Source organism: Mastigoproctus giganteus, chromosome 9 (assembly GCF_048544385.1).
Source record: "Mastigoproctus giganteus isolate SK-2022 chromosome 9, ASM4854438v1, whole genome shotgun sequence".
Taxonomy (NCBI): Eukaryota; Metazoa; Arthropoda; class Arachnida; order Uropygi; family Thelyphonidae; genus Mastigoproctus; species Mastigoproctus giganteus.
This window is the reverse complement of record NC_143583.1, coordinates 12,500,625-12,524,996: the sequence shown is the minus strand read 5'-3', so window position 1 is coordinate 12,524,996 and position 24,372 is coordinate 12,500,625. Positions and strand designations below refer to the sequence as shown.

Genomic DNA, 24,372 nt, shown 5'->3' with positions numbered 1-24,372 from the left:
ACTACCAACAAGTCCGTCATTTTGACATTCAGTACTCCAACTCTTCCATCTTCTATTAAATCCGCTTACCTAAACTGCAGGATTCAGCTTTACATTCTGTATCCCATTGTGTCAGAAGTACGGCCATTCTCAGATGGCATGCTGAGGAGATGCTGTGCCTCTTTCTGGCTCCAAGGAGCATTCTCAAGTTGTGGCGCCTCCATAGCCAGGTGGGCAGGAGCAACAGTGCGAAGCACACGCTTCTTGATTAGACCGGGGTTCGAGCCCATGACCACCAAATACGGAGGATGCGGAAAGGTCAGGGAATGACCACTGCATATCCTCGGAGCAATATGGCCTTAGTTGCTAATGCTCCTAAAAACCAAATAACAACAACAACAGCTTTCTCAAGAAGACTGTAAAGGAAGCCATCTTGCATTGTCTAAAGCATGTGACCTTTGGAAAACAGAACAGGTAAAATAATCCAGAAATTTAAAGTGGAGCATACAGTCACATACATTGAAGTAAGAAAGCAAGTGCTGCTAACCATGCCTAGCCAATCATACACATCAGTTACCAGAAACAGCCTCTCAACTGTAACTCAAACAGTTGTCTTTATAACCGACTATTTCCTTTGCCACCTGGGCCAAAACTGCGCTAACATATAATAAGAAAGCTACAGTCAATGAAACCAGCAACACACCAATCAATATCCCAACTGATGCTATCTCAACCTTTCCAGAAACAAAAAAATCAACTATTGTTGAAAATCAGAAGAAAGCGAAAACACGCAATAGCAACATGGAAATTGATGTTCAGTCAGAAGATGATGACACTGTACTAGAGTTACATGCTAATAATACCATGCATACAGGACGTCCAACCTTTCCCAGAAATGAAAAATAAAAACTAAGCAGACAGAAACCTTCACAGAAAAAACAGTCAGATCAATCTTTCTCAAACCCAATCAATGAATAATTTTCTACAATGGAACTGTAGAGGATTACACAGTAAGTGGTTGGTTGGTTGGTTGGTTGGTTGGTTGGTTGGTGGAACAGACTTCCATCCCTTGTCATGGAAGTTGATAGCCTAAATAAGTTTAAGGCTCAGCTGGACAGGTATTTCGAACGAACAGAGGGGTGAAGTGGAAGTGGTTTTTTTTTTTTTTTTTTTTTGGCTGATGCTGCATAAGCTTGCTTTCTTGCATCAAATGCCTCTACTAATGCTAATATAGATCACCTGAATTATTTACGTGCAAACATTTTTATCGGCACAAATTGCTCTGAAATTCAAAAATTACACTGTGTTTAGGCGAGACAGGAATAGCTACCCCTCCTACTCATGGAGGGGTAGCTATTCTTGTCAAAAATACCATGCCATCAAATCATCTCTAACTACATACCTCCTTAAAAGTTGTAGCAGTTCAGATAGCAATGGAAATATTGTTAACCCTTGCATTCATTTATATCTCCCTGAATTATCCATGCTCCCAGAGTGAACTTGACAACCTTTTCACACAACTACCACCTCCCTATTTACTTGGTGATTTCAACGGTCACCATCCGTAGTAGGGATCTTCCACCATGGATAAGAGAGACCAATTAATTGAAACATTCCTGGATAACCATAATCTGACTGTGTTAAACACTGGCACTGTGACTCATGTTCAACTACCTACATGTACAACATCAGCCATAGACTTATCCATATGTTCAGCATCTCTATTTCCATGCATGGAATGGTTAGTCCTGAATAATCCATTCCACAGTGATCATTTTCCTATCATCAGTTCAATTCAAACACAGGTCATGTCAAGTCCTAAAGGACATACATTTTGGAACTTTCATAAAGCAGACTGGAAAATCTATTCCACTTGACAACCTTTATGTACAGAAACAGCATATTGACCAGAAATATGTATATTATAATCAGCTGAAATTTCCATTCCAAAATCTGTGGAGCACAAGCTGGTACACCAAAAGCAGTGGTGGAATGAAGATTGCTCCAAAGCAAAACAAGAAAAAAAAAACCGTGCTTGGAACCAGTTTCGCAAATTCCCAATTACCATCAACCTAATTGTTTTCAAACAACTCAAAGCCAAAGCAAGATAAATTAGGAAAAAAACAAAACGTGACCCTGGATTAACTTCGTCTCAATTATTAACAAAAATACTGAAACTCAGATTATCTGGAAAAAATGCATGCTCTCAGTTGGAAATTTGTACTGCTGCAATCTCCAATAATAAAATATAGTGGACAGGACTTATCCTCTACTGACATTGCAAATGCTTTATCAGAATCGTTTTATAACATTTCCCCCCTTCCTTTTATGTGACCTCCTTTCAACACATTAAAACTAATGAAGAACATCATAAATTTAATTTTTCAACTAGACTCTCACTTCCGTATAACCATCCCTTTACTCTAGCGCAGTTCAAAGAATCTTTGAGCAAATCTCCAAATAGTGCAGCAAGACCACGTGGCATTCACTACAGTATGCTGAAGCATCTATGTGAAGCTGATCTAGGCATATTATTAGTTTTCTATAACTGTATCTTTTCAGAAAATACATATTCTCTGTCATGGCATCACTCCTATATTTGTGCTATTCCAAAACCAGGCAATGATCTTTCTGTAGTTCAGAATTACAGACCGATATCATTGACAAGCTGTTTGGACAAAATCTTTGAAAGAATGGTGCATAAGAGGCCAACCTTGATTCTAAACTCCCAAAATTTTCTTTCTGATCACCAATATGTTTCTGTAAAGACACATCCATCCTAGATTTACTTGCCAAAATTGAATCAATTGTACTTAACGCCTATAACAGGAGACATCGAGTGATGGTGAACCTAGATATTAAGAAACCATTCGACACCACATGGTATCTTGGATCTCCATTGTTGACTCTGCAAGGAAAAGTACTTCAGAGCGATTGAACACGATCCAGCACAGTGCTCTGAGAGTCGATCTAGGAGCTTTCAGAACCTCTCCAGTTTAGATCCTTTACATCGAAGCCCATGAACCTCCCTTACATCTTCGAAGAAAAACAATACTGCTGATGTATGTCACAAAAATCCTCAGTCTTCCCTCTTACCCTAGTTGGAGATGTCTGTACAATACCGAATGGGAGTCATTTTACAAAAGTAATCCAAATGAAAACCGATCTGCTCCCTTAGATTTCAGGAACTGACGCAGTCATGGACTATAGAAACCGGTAATATATTTCAGAACATGACACCACCAGATCCACCCTGAAGAAATATCTGTGCAGTATATGATGACTGTTTTCAACAGTGAGGAAAGAACACCCTATGTCCTTCTAATATCGGGCACTTACATGAAATTTATTCTCATTCTACTTCAAGGGCATGTGAAATCTATACAGATTAATCAACAACTGAGACCCAAGTAGGTGCTGCCACAATCTTCGCATCATTCACCACTTCTGTCTCATTACATGTAGAATGAAGTATCTTCACTGCTGAGCTTTATGCTATAAACTTAGCTCTGGATCACAGTATTGAACTTCTAATTCCGTCTGCTTTAATATACACTGACTTGTGACATTCTGCTGGATCCCAGGGCATTTTGGAATAACAGGAAATGAAAGAGCAGATCTTGCAGCCAAACATCTCTTCCATCATGCAATATGACTAATGACTTTTGAGGTTATGATGAACATCATGGCGAGATCCAATCTTCCTTACATTTCGAGGGTACAGCTCTAAAATGGTGTTCGGAGGCCGGCCATTAGTTAGTACACCGGACCAAACCTATTGGTAACTCTCTAGGAGGCTTCCGGATCAGCTAGTGTATAGTCTTCCTACCTCTACTCTGCCAGATAGTGACTGAAGGGAGTTCGAGTAGTGTGTAGGGGGGGGGCATTGTTGAGGCCACGTTATGTCCTGCTCAGATAGCAGCAAACAAACTGAATGAGTATTTTGCATCTACATTCACACACGAGGAGTTATTAAGGATTAATGATTTTTTTGTAATAACTGAGAGCAAAGAGGAGAAATTGTTGAAATTAAACATAAGAAAGGCACCTGGAGTGGATGAGATCTATCCAGTTATATTAAAGGAGGCGGCAAAGGAACTAAGCAAAGGGGGGGGGGGGGGGCATTGTTGAGGCCACGTTATGTCCTGCTCAGATAGCAGCAAACAAACTGAATGAGTATTTTGCATCTACATTCACACACGAGGAGTTATTAAGGATTAATGATTTTTTTGTAATAACTGAGAGCAAAGAGGAGAAATTGTTGAAATTAAACATAAGAAAGGCACCTGGAGTGGATGAGATCTATCCAGTTATATTAAAGGAGGCGGCAAAGGAACTAAGCAAACCCTTAGCCATAATTATGAAAGCATCCTTGGACTCGGGGGGAGGTCACCACGGACTGGAGATGTGCAAATGTATCCCCAATTCACAAAGGGGGGGGATCGAAGGGTGACACGAGTAATTACAGACCAGTTAGTTTAACTTCTCTTCCCGGTAAAATAATTGTGTCACTGGTTAATGATGCATTGCAGGATCATCTAGACAAGACTGCAGCAATAATTCAGAAACAGCATGGATTTATTAAGGAAAAGTCTTGTCTGACAAATTTGATTGGATATTATGATATGGTTACAAAGGAACTGGAGGCAAAAAATAATTTTGATATCATATACTTGGATTTCAGGAAAGCTTTTGACACCGTTGCGCATAGAAGACTACTGTACAAATTGGAGCAGAATGGTATTAAGGGTAAGTTGCTACAATGGATAAAAAGATGGTTGAGTGGGAGAAGACAAAGGGTGGTAATCAATGGGTGCTGCCCTTCGTGGACTAATGTTATTAGTGGAGTCCCACAGGGTTCGGTGTTGGGTCCACTGTTGTTTTATATATTTATCAATGATAGTGATGAAGGTATATCAGGCTTAGTGTCGAAGTTTGCATATAATACAAAGGTTCGCAGGGATGTTAATAACAGTAATGGCAGTGTGTTACTGCAACAGGATCTAGAAAATTTCGGAAGATGGGCTGAGAAATGGCAACTGAAGTTGAACATTCGCAAATGTTCAACTTCATATGGATAGAAGTAACCCCGGAGGAATGTGCCAACTGTGTGTTACTACACTTAGGGTGGTAGAAAATGTAAAAGAAATGGTAGTAATTGTGCAGTCAGATATGAAGTTTTCTGAACAATGCAGACAGGCTGCAAGAGCAGGTGATGGTATTTTGTCAATGATGTACAGGAATTTTGCAAGCAGGGAAAAGGAGGTGATTGTCCCTCTGTATAAGGCAATGGTCAGGCCATGCCTTGAGTACTGCATACAGGTCTGGAGGCCTCATTTTAGGAAGGTTGTAGATTTGCTTGCGTGTGTACAGAGAAGGGCAACCAGATTGGTAAGGGGAATGAAGGGATCCTCTTACCAAGAGAGGCTCAAGTTCTACTATTTGCAGCAGCTGGAGACTAGGCACCTGCGTGGTGATCTGATTCAGGTGTATAAGGCCTTGAATGGGTTGAGCACGCTGAATTCTGATGGGATTCTTCCACTTGGTCAGATTACGAACCTGAGGGGACAAATTCAAATTGAGGAAAGACAGCTGTAGAATAGATGTGTGGAAAATTGCTGTTAGCCAGCGAGTGTTTAATTGCTGGAACAAACTTCATCTGTCGTTGTGGAAATTGATAGGTTAAACAAATTTAAGGAGGAACTGAACAAAATTTTATCGGGAATGATTGTGTGATTTTTTTTTACTAAATTTTTTTTTTTTGGCTGATGCTACATAAGCTCATACGCTTGCTTTCTTGCATCACATTCCACGATTACTATTACTATGTCAAGGATCTGGGTATATTCTTACCATGGGTACGCTGTATCCAAAAATTTCAGTTCTTCATTCAGCACGTTCCCCCCCACCCATTTTTTTTTTACTATTGAATACACCATGAATTGTCAAACTAATAGAGTAAACTTATCTGCAAAAAGTTCTAAACCTCTCAAACACTTCAAAGTTCATTTCACCAATATATACTTTAACTCAATTCTAATCTCAACGATGACCGTTTCCACTTGCAGTCTGCCAAACTCCATGTACTTTTTCTGACAGAATCTCAGTTATATGCTGATTCAACTACTGCTCATCTCAGTTGCCTAAATTATTCGCTGCGTGATTCCTTTCACCTCAAAGGTGGTACCTGTGCATATGTCTGTTCCAATATTCCCTGTCAGAGACTTGGTAATTTGGAATCTCCCCTTTTTGATCTTCTCTGGTTTAAAATCTCTCTACCTCATTGTGTGAAATTCATCTGTTGTCTATACCGTTCTCCCAACTCCACTAATCACTAGAGCTAACAGTGAGGTAATTTTCCTTGGCGATTTTAATGTTCACAACTCCATCTCGCTTCCGTTTTATAGTCACACTGACTCAGCTGGTCGAGATGCATAGGCTTTTGCAATTACTAATGACCTTGCACAGATTGTTCATTTACCTACTAGAATACCCGACAATCCTAACTGTTCAGCCAACCAGCTTGATGTTTTTCTCACACACAACCCTTCATACATGGTCGAAGTTAGTGGTCTGTTCTCCAATGGAGCCTTTATCTCATGGCTATTCCCAACCTTGTATTGTTTGGCATTATAAGAATGCAAAATGGGATGACCTGCAAGATTGCTTTTCTTCTTTTCCTTGGTCAGATTACTGTTTCGAAACTTCTAATGTCAATGTTTGCTCAGATCGTGTGAGGGAAATTATTCTTGTAGGAATGGAATCCTTTATTCCACACTCCACTTTAAAATCTCGTCCTTTATCTAAACCATGGTTTTCCAATAAATCTGCTAATGCTGTTCAAGAGAAGAATGTTGCATATCGTAATTGGCCTGTTTCCAATTCTTCAATTCCATTTTCTACCTACACCAAAGCTCTCAACAATTGTAAAGCAGTTATTAATCAGTCCAAACTAGATTTTAAACAGGCTAAGAATAGAAACTTGCTTCTTGCCCTAATGGTAGCCAACCATTCTGGTCACTTGCCAAAACTATTGGCTGCAACTTTTGCCCATCTCTGCTCTCACCTCTGTCAAAACCAGATAGTTCTGTTGTCACTTCAGCCAAGGATAAAGCTGACCTGCTAGCATCCCATTTTTCTTCCAACTCATATATTAATGATTTTGGTAAAACACCTCCCACCATTCCCAACACACTCCATTCAGTGCCTCCTGTGGTCTTCCACCAAAAGGATGTCAGAAGGATTTTGTCGTATCTTGATGCTTAAGAAAGCTCCAGGTCCCGATGGTATTTCTCCACTTGTTCTCAAAACCTGGGCTCCTGAACTTACTCCTATTCTTTGCCGCCTTTTTTCACTTTCTTATTCCAAAGGTGTTTTTCCTTCTGCTTGGAAATTTGCTCATATCCAGCCAGTTCCTAAAAAGGGTGACAAATCCCTCCCATCCAATTATCGTCCCATTGCAATTACTTCTACTCTTTCTAAAGTAATGTAGAAATCAATTAACTGCCAACTCTTAAACTACCTAGAAACCTTCCGTCTGATTAACGATCGCCAGTATGGATTCCGTCAGTGTCGATCCACTGGTGATATTCTGGCTTATGTTACCCATTTATGGACAAATTCAATAGAAAAGTTTGGTTAAACACAAGCAATTGCTCTTGCCATCTCAAAGGCTTTCAATCATGTTTCACATAAAGGTCTTCTAAACAAGCTTCCATCTTATGGTTTGTCAACTGTTTTTTTGTAATTGGTTATTCAGCTTTCTCTCTATCTTCTAACTTCTCCACTAATGCTGTTGTCTCCCAATGTTGAATTCTTTCTCCCACCCTTTTCCTCTTGTATATTAATGACCTTCTTCCATTGACTGGAAATCCTATCCATAGTTTTGCCGATGATAGTACATGGCTTTCCACTTTCCATTTTGAGAAACCTTGCCCTGCCCAATCAGATTCAACTTGTCGAATATCTGCTAACAAATCCTTAAATGCCGATCTCCAGGTAATTCTCCAGTGAGGCAAAAAAAAAACTTAGTTGATTTCAATTTTTCTAAAACTCAGTCTTGTCTTATATCTCGCAAAAAGATTCTTCTGCTCCTATGCTTATCTTTGGTGACACTTCAATTTCTAGGCAAAATGATATCTCTTTTGGGGGATTACCCTGACTTCTAATCTCTCTTCGCACAAGCACTTTACAAATATTACTTCCCCTGCATCTAAAACATGGTTTTTTTTCTTTCGCTCTCTGCGTTACTTTTCTTCCAAATAGCTGCTCACTCTATATAAATCACAAATCTGCCCTACCATGGAATATTGTTCCCACATCTGGGGTGGTTCCCTCTCAAAACCTCTCTCAGGCTTCTTGATTCTGTTCAGAAGAAGGCAGTTAGGTTAATTAATGATTCATCTCTAACGGAGTCTCTCCACTCGCTGTCTCATAGTCATACTGTTTCTGCTGCATGCCTTTTTCTGCTGATACTTCCATAGGCACTGTTCTTCTGAATTGGCTTCTATAATTCTCGCTCTCTCTTTCAAAACACATGCCGCTACCAGCCATCATCCATTTACTGTCCAACTTGAAACTCACAGAACCGACTTTTCATCTTCCTCATTTACTCATTCAACTGCCGTTTTCTGGAACAACCTTTCTTCATACATATTTCCTGAAATTTAGAGTCAGCAGAAGTTCAAGTCCAATGTCGACAAATATCTTCTTTTGTCTTCTCAACCTCTAACTCAAGCATGGTATTAAGTACTATAGGTTCTAATACCTCTCATGTTTGGGGTATCAAAAAAAAAAGAAAAGAAAACCGGACATTTCTATTTTAAAGACTTTTTGAATTCCATATACCAATTTCAAACCAACCATCCATAAAGCATGTTACAATAGTTGGTCAACAATCTGGAGAGGTTATCCAGGGAACAAACTTTACCGAATAAATCCAGGTCCAAAGCTGCTGTTCTCCAGCTTTCGGAAAAGCAGACGAGAAGAAGTAATTCTACGAAGGCTAAGAATTGGGTATACCTGACTTACCCACTCTATGTATTAACGAAATACAGTGCTCCTCAATGCACATCATTTCATGTGCAACTGACTATTCATCATTTATTAGTGGACTGTCCTCACCTTCTCAATATACTCTCAAACAGCTTTAAATTATATGCTAATGCACCGTCTTCACTTACGTTATTGCAGATTCTTGGAGTTGATCTTAATAAAACAGAACTGTTTGCCTTCCTAAATAACATAGGAATATACCATAAAATATAGCAGGTATTACAATAAAGTTAGTATTTCTTGTTAACCATTAGAAAGACACAATATGGCTCTAGCAGTCTATGTGTCGTTAAATTTCATCACAACAACAACAGACAAAGGGATAATTATTGCACTCTCCATGGAATACTGTACAGGTTTACAGAAGAAAAGACATGGATCTTTTGGAAAGGATATAGAGAAAAGTGACACAATTAGTTGTTAATACATGTTGCTGTTCTTACTTTGATCGACTGTGGCTCTTTGAATTGCAATCTCTGGAAACTACACATTTGCGTGGTTGTCTGATTTAACGCTTTAAAAGGTTAATTAAATTAAGTGAAGATGACATCTTTATGCTTTCTTATAAGAAACTCACACTGAGGCATAAATTTAAAATGAAATTATAAAAGAATAATTGCAGAATAGATGTGTGGAAATTTGCATTCAGCTAAACTCCCACTTAGTAATGTGGTAGTAGGTAGTTCTTTAAAATTTAAATAAAATTTGCAGAAATTATTGGAAAGAATGGGGGAAAGGAGGGGGGGAGGTTGACTGGTGCTGAATAAGTGTTGCTTTCTTGTTTAACTTTGCCAATAAGAAAACATTAGATTCAGGTGCAGTTCACTTGGAATTGAGATGCACCATATATAGCCAATCTAGTAAGGTTGCTTGAAAAAGAAAAGTGGGTAACTATAATCTGAGCAGAGTTCTTTACTCAGGAAATTCATGAAGGGCTTTAATTAAGAATATGACACAGAGTCATTTTAAGATGAATCCTATATCACATTCTTAATCAGTAGGAATGGTTTTCTCAAGGGAACAGAACATCAAATGTTGATGTTCTGTTTTACACTTGATTTGCATTGATTTTCATTTTATTTGGCTTCAAATCATATTCAGAATGGTCCAGTAGCCTGGACCATTTTGGATATGATTCAGCTGAGGCCAGCTGTTATCAGAAATGGGCTTATCATTCCCTCCCTCATGTAATTATTTCTTATTAAGGTTTTTTTTTTACCTTTACATCTGCTGATATAGGTTGCGACAAAATTTGAATTGAATCTGTTCTGAAATTCAAATGTGCAAATTCCTTTGGTATAATTCAAGTTTTTTAACTGATGCTTACTTTTTTATCATGTTATTTAATCATCCGACAAAATAAATAAAATAAAATTTTATTAACACTGTATTTACTTTAGTAAAGGTTTAGATTCTGCAGAAACATATTTTCAGAGATTGATTTTAATGAAAATTGCAAAGAAAGGACGAAGGTAGATAAACTAAAAATTTCTTCCTGTATTTATTCATTTTAGTTTTAATAATTTTTTTTTAAAAATAATTCACTAAAAAATTGAAATTATATAGCCTTCTTACAGTTGTTGTTTTATTTGTATATTAAAGTTTTTTTGTTATATTTAGCTCAACTTCTTCAAATATAAAAAGGATGAGGCAGAAAAGCAAATGAAACAAGCTGTTCGGAATGCACAAAAAAATTTAGATCAGTTGGATGTTGACTGTGCAGGGTATGGATTATTTGTATTACATTATATGATTTTTAAATTATACTATAGTAATGTGATACCATCTTTTGCATTTCCATTTTGTACATATATTGTGCCACTTGTTTACTTGCTAATGATTAGAGGTATAGGTTCTTTCTCATAGAATATATAGAATGAAATCTCAGATTTTATTTGGATACCAATAGGTACTGTTTATTGAGAACTCATCTTATTGCTATCCAGGATATAATTCTCACTCTGCATAACTTTTGAGCCTCTAAGTAAGTTTGGGCACTAGTATGCCGTGCACCCAGTTATTTTGTTTGATGTAGTGAGGAAATGCACTAATTTTCAAAATTTCATTTCAGTTCCTTCCTTTCGATTAGCATTGCCATTGTGTAAAGATGTTCAAAATATTGATAATAATAAAGTGATTTGGGTAATTACATACTGGTAATTACATATCTTAATGTCTAAGTTTGCAGATGATAAAAAGTTTACAGGATGATAAATGAAAGTAATCAGGATATGCTATTGCAACCCTAATTAAAAATTAAGCTGATGGGCCAAGAAGTGGCAATTGAAGTTTAACATTGACAAATGCAAGTTACTGCATTATGGGTAGTAGTAATCCCAGAATAACATACCAACTATGTGATACCACTTACGGTATTGGAGGACAAAAAAAAATAGATCTGGGGTAATTGTGCAGTTAGGCAAGCTGTGTACATGGGGGGTGCAAGGACAACCCATAGTGTTTTTGTCAGTGATATACAGGAATTTTGCCAACAGGTATTAGGAGGTGATTATCCTGTTCTATAATACAATAATATTCCTCTTATAATGCTACTGGCATCTCCTCCCCAGCGATTACTACCACTTCTCATAGTTCGAGTTCAAATGCAACAAAGAATATTCAGAATACATCCATGAACACAGATAATACATCCAAACAGGACAATCTGATTCTAGAAATTTATGTGCAAGAAAATATGGACATTGGTCAACCCATTTTTATAAAAAAAAGACAGACCAGAGTCACAAGCGGTCAACCGCTTGTGGAGTTATGAGAGGGGAACAGAATTGTGATCTTACCAAGAAAGGCTTCAGTTCTACAATTTGCGGCATCTGCTAGGCACCTACAAGAAGATCTGATTGATAACTGTAAGACTTTGAAAAGTTTGAGATAAGCTAAATGTTGTGGGATCTCCTTCCCCTTGCTCATACAACACATCTGAGGTGACAGCATGGATTAAAATTGAGGAAAGATTGTTTCAGGATAGATGTGCGTAAGTTTGCATTCAGCTAGCCTGTAGTTTATTGAAATAAATTCCACCTGGTTTTGTACATGTGGATAGTTTGAATCTATTTACAGAAGAACTGAACAAACTCTTAAATGAAATGGGATGTACAAGTTATATAGGGATTTTTTTTTTTTTTTTTTTCGCCAAAGCCGTATAAACTTGCTTTATTGCATTGTTTTCCTGTACTGATATTAATACTATAGTTTTAATACCATTTGTGCTCGGGGTTTTCATAAAAAAAATAAATCAATATCTGTTTATTTCCAATAGGAAAATCATTTACAAATTAAAATCAGATGTTTTGAGATATATTTCTACTACTTCATTAGGGACTGCAAAGCAGCACTTAAACAGAGTTATTTATATAGTGCTAAAATTTTTAGTTAGGTTTAGAATTGAATTATAAAGTCTACATCAGTCCAATTAATCTTTTTTTTTTTTTTTTTTCTTTTATGAAAATGCCAAACATGAGAGGTATTAGAACCTATAGTACTTAGTACCGTGCTTGGGTTGGAGGTTGAGAAGACGAAAGAAGATATTTGTTAACATTAGACTTGAACTTCTGTAGACTGTAGTTTTCAGGAAATACATATGAAGGAAGGTTGTTCCAGAAAACAGCAGTTGAATGAATAAACGAGGAAGATGAAAAGTTGGTTCTGTGAATTTGAAGTTGAACAGTAAATGGATGTTGGCTGGTGGCAACACGTGTTCAGACTGTTTTGAAAGAGGGTGGAAATTATAGAAGCCAATTCAGAAGAACAGTGCCCATGGAAGTATCTGTAGAAAAGTCATACTGCAGAAACAGTGTATCTATGATACACAGAGTTGAAGAGACGCTGTTAGAGAAGAGTCATTAATTAACCTAACTGCCCTCTTCTGAATGGAATCTAGAAGCCTGAGAGAGGTTTTGGGGACACCACCCCAGATGTGGGAACTATATTCCATGGTAGGGCAGATTTGCAATTTGTACAGAGTGAACAGCTGTTTGGAAGAAAAGTAATGCCAAGAATGAAAGAGAAAACCAAGTTTTTTAGATGCAGAGAAAGAAATATTTGTAATGTGCTTGTGCCAAGAGAGATTAGAAGTCAGGATAATCCTCAAAACAGATATATCATTTTGGCTAGAAATTGGAGTGTCACCAAAGATAAGCATAGGAGCAGAAGAATCCTTTTTGCGAGATATAAGACAAAACTGAGTTTTAGAAAGATTGAAATCAACTGAGTTGTCTTTGCCCCACTGGAGAATTACCTGGAGATCGGCATTTAAGGAATTGGTAGTAGATATTCGAGAAGTTAAAGCTGACTCAGCAGGGCAAGATTTCTCAAAATGGAAAGTGGAATGCAATGTGCTATCATCGGCAAAACTATGGATAGGATTTGCAGTCAGTGGAAGAAGGTCTTATTATACAAGAGGAAAAGGGTAGTGGAAAGAATTGAACCTTGGGGGACACCAGCATTAGAGAAGTTAGAAGACAGAGAGCCACCTACCATCACCCTCAGTTAGCGATCAGAGAGAAAACTGGATAACCAATTACAAAAAACAGTTGACAAACCATAACATGGAAGCTTGTTTAGAAGACCTTTATGCCAAACACGATCGAAAGCCTTTGAGATGTCAAGAGCAACTGCTTGTGTTTCACCAAACTTTTCCATTGAATTTGTCCATAAATGGGTGACATATACCAGAATATTACCAGTGGATCGATACTGACGGAGTCCATACTGGCGATCGTTGGTCATCCGGAAGGTTTCTAGGTCAGTTTAAGATTTGGTGTTTTTCTTCAGAACATAAATATTTGTCCCCTTAAAATAACTATCCTCTAAAATCAATTGTATTGTGGACAATACCAGATAAATCCGGAAAGCTTTGTGGATCTCTTCAATTGTGAGATACAGCTCAATGTACTGCCACACATTGCATTTCACCGATCAAATTTGAGTTTTAGTAGCTTGTTTTGTAGTAGTTATAATCACAAGTGATGTGTGGTTTTCTACAGTGGGCTATACACACACACACACACACACAGTAAAAAGATCTGGGTAGGTTTCTGGACTTATTTGGCAGTATCTGCCATGCAATATTATACAATTAAATTTAAAGAATAGCTATTTCAACTGTCAGAAATGCTTCTGCTGCAAAATTTTATTTATCTTGCTACTAGGCCACCCAAATCCAACTATCGGTGATTCACGAACACGTTAGATTTGGCAATACACACACACACACCATAACAGGCAAAGTCTGCGGTGGTGTGTGTGTGTGTGTGTGTGTGTATTGTCAGTTTTTTTCTGACGTTTTATTTTTTTATTTTTTTAATTAAATCTCTGTCTGCAAATAAAATATTTGTCTTCACACTATTGCAACATAAAACATGGAACTTGATAGGCCCATAAAAAAAAAAAAAAAAAGTAGTAGTATCGGCTGCCAGTTGACTGTAATAACAGCAGCAGCAGAACTGATATTGCATGCTTACTTTATATATTTATTATAAATAAATAGATGTCAATAGAATCAAAAAAAAAAAAAAAAAATTTTTCAAATATCCATAACAATATGATATATATATTTTATTTTTCTTGTTTATCACTGCTTAAAAGTATTCAAGACTATTATAACATAAAGTTATTTTAACATTTGGCTTTTAGATGCTTTCATTTGCCAACCGTTTTACAAGTACTTGAGAAAAGCAGAGAAGATTGGAAAAATTACATCAAAGAAATCACCCAAAAGTATTCTTCTTACCTGGTATGTAAAGTAAAGCTAAAGTAAAAGATAAAACTGTTTGCCTTTCAATTTTGTTTGTCATAAATTTGTAACTACAGTCGGTCTCCATTTTCACAGGGGGTTACATGTGAACACTTCTCAGCCTCGGGTGTCAAGCGTATTTTCAGGCCAAGCGATATATAGAGTGCTTTTGATAAGAGATTGAAGTTTTCTTTTTAAGTTCCTACAATTCTATCAACAGTTTTTCTTTAAAACCAGTTCTATACTTGAAAGCCACAAGTTAGAACACAGGAAGGAAATACACCTTTTTTATTTTCCTGTATTTCTAATTGTACTAATCAACTAACACTTATACTGCTCCTGCCTCCCCGTGGCGCGGCCAGTAACCTGGGAGAAGAGTTATCCTCCAGGGCTAAAAGGAGTAACCATGGATTCAAACGAGTATCCACCTCTAGAGCCTTCAAGCTCCAGACCAGACACATCCACTGATAATGACTGTAATCAACCGAAAAGGCTTCAGAGGGAAGCACGGTGCAACGACATGCCAAATTTTCTCATAATACACTCCCTCTCCACCCAACCTGTGCGCAAATTGTCACCATTTGTAATACAGAGATATTTGGAATTCATTGCTGGGACACCAAAAATGTTAAAACGATTGCAATCCGGAGACCTTATTGAAACAGCCAACTCCAAACATTCCAAGTGGCTACTCAAAACAACTACATTCGGTGACCTGCCAGTAACTATTACTACACACAGCACCTTAAATTCCTCAATAGTTGTCATAACCGAATGGGACTTACTTACAATATCTGAAGGGGAATTAGTTCAGGAACTGAGTAATCAAAAAGTAATCGGCGGCAAATGCATAATGGCTAAAAAAGATGGAAATCTCATCCTAACTAGATCACTCATTTTAAGTTTCAGTACCCCAGATTTCCCATCATCAGTAAAAGCTGGCTATGTAAACTGCCGAAATCTGTCTTATATTCCTAATCCCATTCATTGTTTTAAGTACCAGAAATATGGACATTCCCAGCAAGCATGTAGAGGTGATGCCATTTGTCCTATTTGTGGTTCCAAGGAGCATACACAAGCAGACAGTTCAGCCTCAAGTCCCATTTGCCCCAACTATAAAGAAAGTACACCAATGCTAGGAGTTTAGTAAATAAATTTCATGAATTTGAAGTATTGCACAAAACATCAAAGGCAGATATTGTGGGGATTTCAGAGATGTGGTGTCACACAGATATAAGGAATGCAGAACTGAAATTTGGGGAGTACAATGTCTACAGAAAGGATAGACAGGATAGGAAGGGAGGAGGGGTTATGCTATTAGTTAAGAAATACATAAAATCCAAGGAAGTGAAGCCAGTCGACATTGCTGGACAGTGCAGTGTCGAGTCAGTTTGGTGTGACATAAGCATTGGGAGATCAAAATTGAGAGTAGGAGTGTGCTATAGGCCTAATGACTCTGGTGAGTATAATAAGAAACTGTACAGGGAAATAGAGTGGGCCAGTAAATCAGAGAGTCTTATAATGGGGGATTTTAATTTCCCACATGTTGACTGGAAATTGCGGGCTGGTCACTCACACACTAGCAAGACTTTTGTGGATTTATTGGATGATTGTTTTCTACATCAGCATGTTCGGGAGGCAACTAGAGGGAGTAATACTTTTGACTTGATTATCAGTAGTGATTCTTCATGCATTAAGAATCTGCAGGTAAATGAACCACTAGGTGGCAGTGATCACAGTGTGCTGAAGTGGGATTTACTCAAAGAGGTAACTACCATTAGGGGTAAAGGGAAGGGTTATTGCTTTTGTAAAGGCGACTACGATGGACTGATACAGTATTTAAATTCTATACAGTGGGATCAACTGATGATGTTACCAACAGCTAATTCAAAATGGGAAGCATTCAAAGAACTAATCTTGGAAGCTACTAGGCTTTACATACCAACTAAGAAATATTGTTCTAGGTTTTTAGGCATAATTGGATGTCAGATGAACTAAGGAGACATATGGCAGAGAAGAAAAATGCATGGGATACATACAAATTAACACGTGACACAGAAGCCTATGATAGATACAAGTTGATCTGTAACCAAGTTACAAAGGAGGTTAGGCAGGCGAAGGCAGATTACGAGAAATCTTTGGCAAGGGATGCAAAGAAAAACAGCAAAGAGTTCTTTACTTATGTAAACTCTAGAAGGAAGAGGATGAATCAGATTAGTCCACTTGTTATCGATGGGTCAACTGTTGATGATCCTGCTCAGGTAGCTAACAAACTAAATGAATATTTTGCATCGACATTCACACATGAGGAGTTATTCAGCGAGGGGAATGCCAGAGGTGTATTCAACTCTGGCAGTAAGCTAGAGAATCTTGTAATAACTGAGAGTAAAGTGGAGGAGAAATTGTTGAAGATAAATATAAGAAAGGCACCTTGGGTGGATGGGATCTATCCAGTTATATTAAAGGAGGCAGCAAAGGAAGTAAGCAAACCCTTAGCCATAATTATGAGAGCTTCCATGGACTCAGGGGAAGTACCCATGGACTGGAGATGTGCAAATGTGACCCCAATTCACAAAGGAGAATCAAAGGGCGACACAAGTAATTATAGACCTGTTAGTTTAACTTCTGTTCCCGGAAAATTAATGGAGGCACTGGTTAAAGAAGCACTGCAGGATCATCTAGAAAAGACTTCAGTTATAGCTCGGACACAGCATGGTTTTGTTAAGCGTAAGTCTTGCCTGACCAATTTGATTGGATACTATGATGCAGTCACAAAAGAACTGGATGCAGGGAATAACTTTGATATCATATACTTGGATCTTAGAAAGGCTTTTCATACTGTTGCTCATAGAAGACTGCTGCACAAATTAGAGCAGTGTGGCATTGGAGGCAAATTGCTGCAATGGATAAAGGGGTGATTGGGGGGGGGGGGGAAGACAGAGAGTGATAATCAATGGACTAATGTTATTAGTGGGGTCCCTCAGGGTTCAGTATTGCGTCCATTATTGTTTTCTGTATTTATAAATGATATTGATGATGGTATATCAAGCTTAATGTCCAAGTTTGCAGACGATACGAAGGTTGGCAGGGTTGTCAAGGACACTACTGACACTATGCTACTGCAACAGGATCTGGAAAGGTTGAGCAGATGGGCTGAGAGGTGGCAAATGAAAATTAACATTGACAAATGTAAAATACTACATATGGGAATCAGCAACCCCAGAGCAAAGTATCAACTCTGTGGTACTACACTGACAGTGGTAGAGAATGAAAGGGACTTGGGGGTGGTTGTGCAGGCAGATATGAAGTTCTCTGAGCAGTGCAGACGGGCTGCAAGAGTAGCTCATGGTGTATTGTCGATGATATATAGGAATTTTTCTAGCAGGGATAAGGAGGTGATTATTCACTTGTATAAGGCAATGGTCAGGCCACACCTAGAGTACTGTATACATGTCTGGAGGCCTCATTTCAAGAAGGATGTAGAGATGCTGGAACGAGTACAGAGAAGGGCAACAAGATTAGTGAATGGAACAAAGGGGTGCTCTTACGAAAGAAGGCTTCAGTTTTGCAAATTACAGTGTCTGGAGACTAGGCACCAGCGAATTGATCTGATAGAGGTGTATAAAGCCTTGAATGGTTTGAGCATGCTCAATGCTGATGGGATTCTTCCTCTTGCTCAGAATAATCACCTGAGAGGGCATAAATTCAAATTAAGGAAAGACGGATGTAGGATAGACGTGAGGAAATTTGCCTTTAGCCAGCGGGTGGTTGGTTGGTGGAACAGACTTCATCCGTTGTGGTGGAAGTTGATAGCCTAACTAAATTTAAGACTCAGCTGGACAGGTATTTCGAACGAACAGAGGGGTAAAGTGGAAGGGGTTTTTTGTTGTTTTTTTTTTTTTTTTTTTTTTGGCTGATGCTGCATAAGCTTGCTTTCTTGCATCATATGCCTCTACTAATGCTAATGCTAATAACCAATCAGGCCGACTGGGCTAGCCGGGTGGGTAAAGTGCCTGCCTGGCAACCCAAAGGTTGCGGGTTCGATTCCCGCCTTGGGCTTGGATCAATGTACTGCAAAAACCTTGGGAGCTGCATTATGGGCACAGAAGCCTATGTGCCAACAACTATCAAAAAAAATAAAATAAAATGAAATAACTAATCAGATTCTGACTGCAGCTACGACCTCCATTCCAAAACCCATGCCATATCAAAAACACAGAAATCACTGCTGGAATACAGATTGTTTAATTGCCAAACAGGGGAAAAAACTATGCTTTGAATAATTCAGCAAGTATCACACCATTAGTAACCTAATTGCTTTTAAAAGACTAAAAGCAAAAGCAAGACAAAATCTGACCAATATTATCAGTTAAACGCGTGTCAAATTACTTTGCCCAATATTATCAGATAAACGCGTGCCAAACACGATCAACAGCCTTTGAGATGTCAAGAGCAGCTACTTGTGTTTCGCCGAAACTTTCCATTGAATTAGTCCATAAATGGGTAATTCCGTCAGTGTCGATTCACTGATGGATCGACACTGACGGAATCAATACTGGCGAACGTTGATCAGACGGAAGGTTTCTAGGTATTTTAAAGAGTTGGCAGTTAATTGATTTCTCCATTACTTTAGAAAGAGTAGAAGTAATTGCAATGGGACGATAATTGGATGGGAGGGATTTGTCACCCTTTTAAGGAACTGGCTGGATATGAGCAAATTTCCAAGCAGAAGGAAAAACACCTTTGGAATAAGAAAGTGAAAAAAGGCGGCAAAGAATAGGAGTAAGTTCAGCAGCACAGGGTTTGAGAACAAGTGGAAAAATTCCATCGGGACCTGGAGCTTTCTTAGCATCAAGATTCATCAAAATCCTTCTGATATCCTTTTGACGGAAGACCACAGGAGGCATTGAATGGAGCGTGTTGGGAATGGTGGGAGGCGTTTTACCAAGATCATTAATACATGAGTTGGAAGAAAAATGGGATGCTAGCAGGTCAGCTTTATCCTTGGCTAAAGTGACAACAGAACCATCTGGTGTGGACAGAGATGGACAAAAGTTGCCAATAGCTTTGGCAAGAGACCAGAATGCTCGGCTACCATTAGGGCAAGAAGCAAGTTTTCTGCTCTTAGCCTGTTCAAACTCTAGTTTGGACTGATTAATAACTGCTTTACAATTGTTTTGAGCTTTGGTGTAGGCAGAAAATGAAACTGAAGAATTAGAAACAAGCCAATTACGATATGCAACATTCTTCTCTTGGACAGCCTTAGCACATTTATTGGAAAACCAAGGTTTAGATAAAGGACGAGATTTTAAAGTGGAGTGTGGAATAAAGGATTCCATTCCTGCAAGAAAAATTTCACTGACACGATCTGAGTAAACGTTGACATCAGAAGTTTTGAAACAGTAATCCGACCAAGGAAAAGAAGAAAAGAAGTCTCGCAGGTCATCCCATTTTGCATTCTTGTAATGCCAAACAACACGAGGTTGGGAATAGCCATGAGATAAAGGTTTCATTGGAGAAGAGACAATCACCAAGTTGTGATCTGAAGTGCCTAAAGGACCTCTCACTTCGACCTTGTACTTAGAAGGGTTGTTTGTGAGAAAAAGATCAAGCGTATTGGCTGTATGATTAGGATTGTCCGGTATTCTTGTAGTAAATGAACAATCTGTGCTAGGTCATTAGTAATTGCAAAAGCCTCATCATCTTGACTGCTGGGACAGTGTGACTAGAAAACGGAAGCCAGCTGGAGTTTTGAACATTAAAATTACCAAGGAAAATTACCTCACTGTTAGGCAAGTTGGGAATCAGACTGTTAGATAAGAAGAGAAACACATGGATTAGGCAACAAACTCAAGTAAAGGACATTCTTATCAAAACTAAAGAACTAAAATGGTCTTGGGCAGGACACATAGCTCGAAGACATGATGACAGATGGACTAAGAAAATAACAGAATGGTACCCAAGAGGAACTAGAAGAAAACCTGGAAGACAAAGGCGGAGATGGATAGATGAAATTCATGAGTTTCTGAGTAGTAAATGGATGGCCAGTGCTCAAAACAGAAGGAACTGGAAAGTTGCTGGAGAGGCCTGCATCCTGCAGTGGATTGAAAATGGCTGATGATGATGATGAAGATGATGATAGGCAGTTGGACTGGAAAAAGTCAAGTTGCAAAGAGAGGAAGTCAGAGAGCTCCAAGTGATTAGTGGAGTTGGGAGAACGGTAGAGACAACAGATGAATTTGACACAATGAGGTAGAGAGGTTTTAAGCCAGAGAAGATCAAAGAGAGAAGATTCCAAATTGCCAAGTCTCTGACAGGGAATATCAGAATGGACATATGCACAAGTACCACCTTTTAAGCAAAAGGAATCATACAGCGAATAATTTGGACATCTTAGATGAGCAGTAGTTGAATCAACCGATAACTGAGATTCTGTCAGAAAAAGTACATGGGGTTTGGCAGACTGCAAGTGGAAATGGACATCGTTGAGATTAGAATTGAGACCACGTATATTTGTGAAAGGAATCAGGAAGTGCGTGGGAGGTTTAGATCTTTTCGCAGATAAGCTTGCTCTATTAGTTTGATAATTCATGGTGTATTCAATAGTTAGAAAAAGTGGGTGGGACATGCTGTATGAAGTAATGAAATTTTTGTATATGACGTACACGTGGTAAGAATACACCCAGATCCTTGACATAACATGGCCTCGACAATGCTCCCCGCAGACACACTACTCGGACTCCCTCCAGTCACTATCTGGCAGAGTAGAGGTAGCAAGATTATACATTAGCTGATCCGGAAGCCTCCTAGAGAGTTACCAATAGGTTCGGTCCGATGTACTAACCAGCGGCCGGCCTGCGAACATTGCTTCAATTGTGCTTTATTCCCTAAAAATGAGTTTTTTTTTTTTTTTTTTTTATGAAATCCCCAAACACGAAAGGTATCAAAACCTATAGTACTTAGTATCGTGCATGGGTTGAAGGAGAAGTATGGGGGGAGGGGGATGCCGGAAACTTTGCTCTAGAGACTAAACATGGGTTTCACCACTTCAAGTCTCCAGTAAGCAAAGTGGTGGTATTGCACCGGTTGATGAGAGTCATCTACCACCTATAGTTGAATCAACCGATAACTAAAGAGTAAAATACTTAAAAGATGTGTAAAGGAAGCATTCTGGTTCTGAAACACTACAGTTTCAGAGAGAAAAAGAAAAGCAATATGGATAGACAGAGGTGGACTGAGTCAAAAATTCTTAACCAGGAAAATTTGTAGCAGCCTCATGCTAGCGTTTATTGGCAAAGTAACACCGAACCTCCATCGTCTTCTGGCCTCCGGCCCACTGGGGTTTCCCCGATAATGCTTATGGCCAGTCTGCCTCTGTCGATAGAGAAAAAATATGAAATTGTGAAACACTTTGAGTGAAATGAAGACCATGTGATATTGCACGTGCTACAGGACTAAATGAGGCAACGCCGAGAATTAGAAAGAATGCAAACAACTTTCATACCAGGAACAACTCAAAATGTAACAAAATCCATCAGATCAAGACACAAAGAATTGGAAGAGATATAATGTCTGTTTGGTTAGAAGATCAAACAAAGAACAAGTTTGCTTACGATAGAAGCAAAAGTATTAGCAATATTTTATTAAGTAGTAGTAAGTATTTAACTTAATCCTAATAAATAATCGTAATAAAATACATAAGTATTTTATTACGATTATTTATTGTGTTTGGTAATGTTTTGGTTACAGATGTGTGTGTTCAGTCTTGAGTGGTTGGTGCCTAACCCTATTTTTCCCATAGGTTCTGTTATATATATTGCCCGAGGGTTTCTAGGAACACAACTATCGTGCTATACGAGGACTGACTGTATTAATATTTGCATCATATAATTTAAATTCTCTGTAAGGTAAAATTTTTTCATTGTCCATCCATATAAATTAGCATCTGAAAATACATGAAATAATATTTCTGCTTTGTATCACTTAATAATTTTAATTAATTTTTTGCCATTTTTAACATTTTAACCCAAAATAGACTTAGGGCTTATTAACAAATCATGTCTTATTCAAGATTATCTAAATGCTTTTTTTGTGTCTGATTAGAATATCCATCTTTTCTTTTTGCTTAGACTTGAAAGCAAATCCATAAGTGAGTTGATCATAATTGTGCAGAATTATTGAGTTAGACATTTTTGTAATTATTACGTAAATCCATTAAACATAATTTTCCTTGATATTTACATAGCGTGAGAAATGTCTAAATTTAACTTTATCTTATAAATTCCTAACTGTACCTTTTACACAAGAAATAATTATCTGCATTTATGTTGAATGTGATTTCACTTTTGAAAAATTAAAATTATATTAATTATTAGAGATTGCCGAGCTTCAGATCTTTCAAATCATTGCAAGACCATGTTTACTAACACCATTTAATCATGTCCAGAAACAAAATGCTACCTATAAAGTTAATGTTTTAAGAGGCTTTAGCTCAACTCTTTAGAAAGCTGACAGAATTTTGAATGCATACTTTCTTAATGGAAAAATTAGATAGAACCAGAGCTGTAATGCTCGATACGCTCTACGTTGATATCAATATTTGTAAGATAATAAGAGAAATTTACCTCAATGAGGTAAACTTCTCTTATAATTTTACAAATATTAATGGAAAAATATACTATCCTCTGTGCCCAACAGACTTTTTGTTTCCAATGAAATATCTTAAAAGCCAATATTCATCCATATTGGTCCTTTCACTTTATTTCCATGGGTTGTTGTTTTAGGTTTTTTTAATACATCTTTTTTCTTTTTCTAAGCTGCATATCACTTTAACCAGTTGAATTAAGCTAAACTCGGCTTAATAAGTTGGGATAAGAAATTATGTAATTATTGAGAGGAATTTTGCACCCTCTGTAGTTTAATATATTCAAATCATAGAGGTCTTTAACATCAGATTGTTTCTGTGATTCTATGTCAATAATTCTGATACTTCAGAAATATGAAATAGTTAATTTAATTATGTTTAAAATTTTATAGAAAGTATTTCATAAATATTTCTAATTTTTTGCAGCAAAACATAGAAAAACTGATAAAGGAAATAGAAGACAACCAAGTTCATCATTCTTTAACTAATGACAGTTTACCATCTTTACCAGACTGCCCTGTACTATCTGCATCTACAGTTCTCTCATTAGTAAGTAATTATCAATATTAGCATTAGCATTAGTAGAGGCATTTGATGCAAGAAAACAAGCTTATGCAGCATCAGCCAAAAAATAAAATAAAATAAAATAATAAATAATAATAACCACTTCCACTTCACCCCTCTGTTCATTCGAAATACCTGTCCAGCTGAGCCTTAAACTTATTTAGGCTATCAACTTCCACGACAAGGGATCGAAGTCTGTTCCACCAACCAACCAACCAACCACCCGCTGGCTAAAGGCAAATTTCCTCATGTCTATCCTACATCTGTCTTTCCTCAATTTGAATTTATGCCCTCTCAGGTGATTATTCTGAGCAAGAGGAAGAATCCCATCAGCATTGAGCATGCTCAAACCATTCAAGGCTTTATACACCTTTATCAG

The 24,372-nt window shown here is 37.8% G+C and overlaps 1 protein-coding gene across 1 annotated transcript in view; it reads left to right on the top strand.

Annotated features, from left to right (window-relative positions):
• Window positions 1–24,372, top strand: part of LOC150080054 (uncharacterized) — a 559,273-nt gene that overhangs the window by 388,318 nt on the left and 146,583 nt on the right. Inside the window, exons 17-19 of the mRNA XM_090381984.1 lie at window positions 10,654–10,757; window positions 14,686–14,785; window positions 23,856–23,978. Coding sequence (XP_090238110.1) covers window positions 10,654–10,757; window positions 14,686–14,785; window positions 23,856–23,978 — 327 coding nt within the window. The remainder of the gene's footprint in view (window positions 1–10,653; window positions 10,758–14,685; window positions 14,786–23,855; window positions 23,979–24,372) is intronic.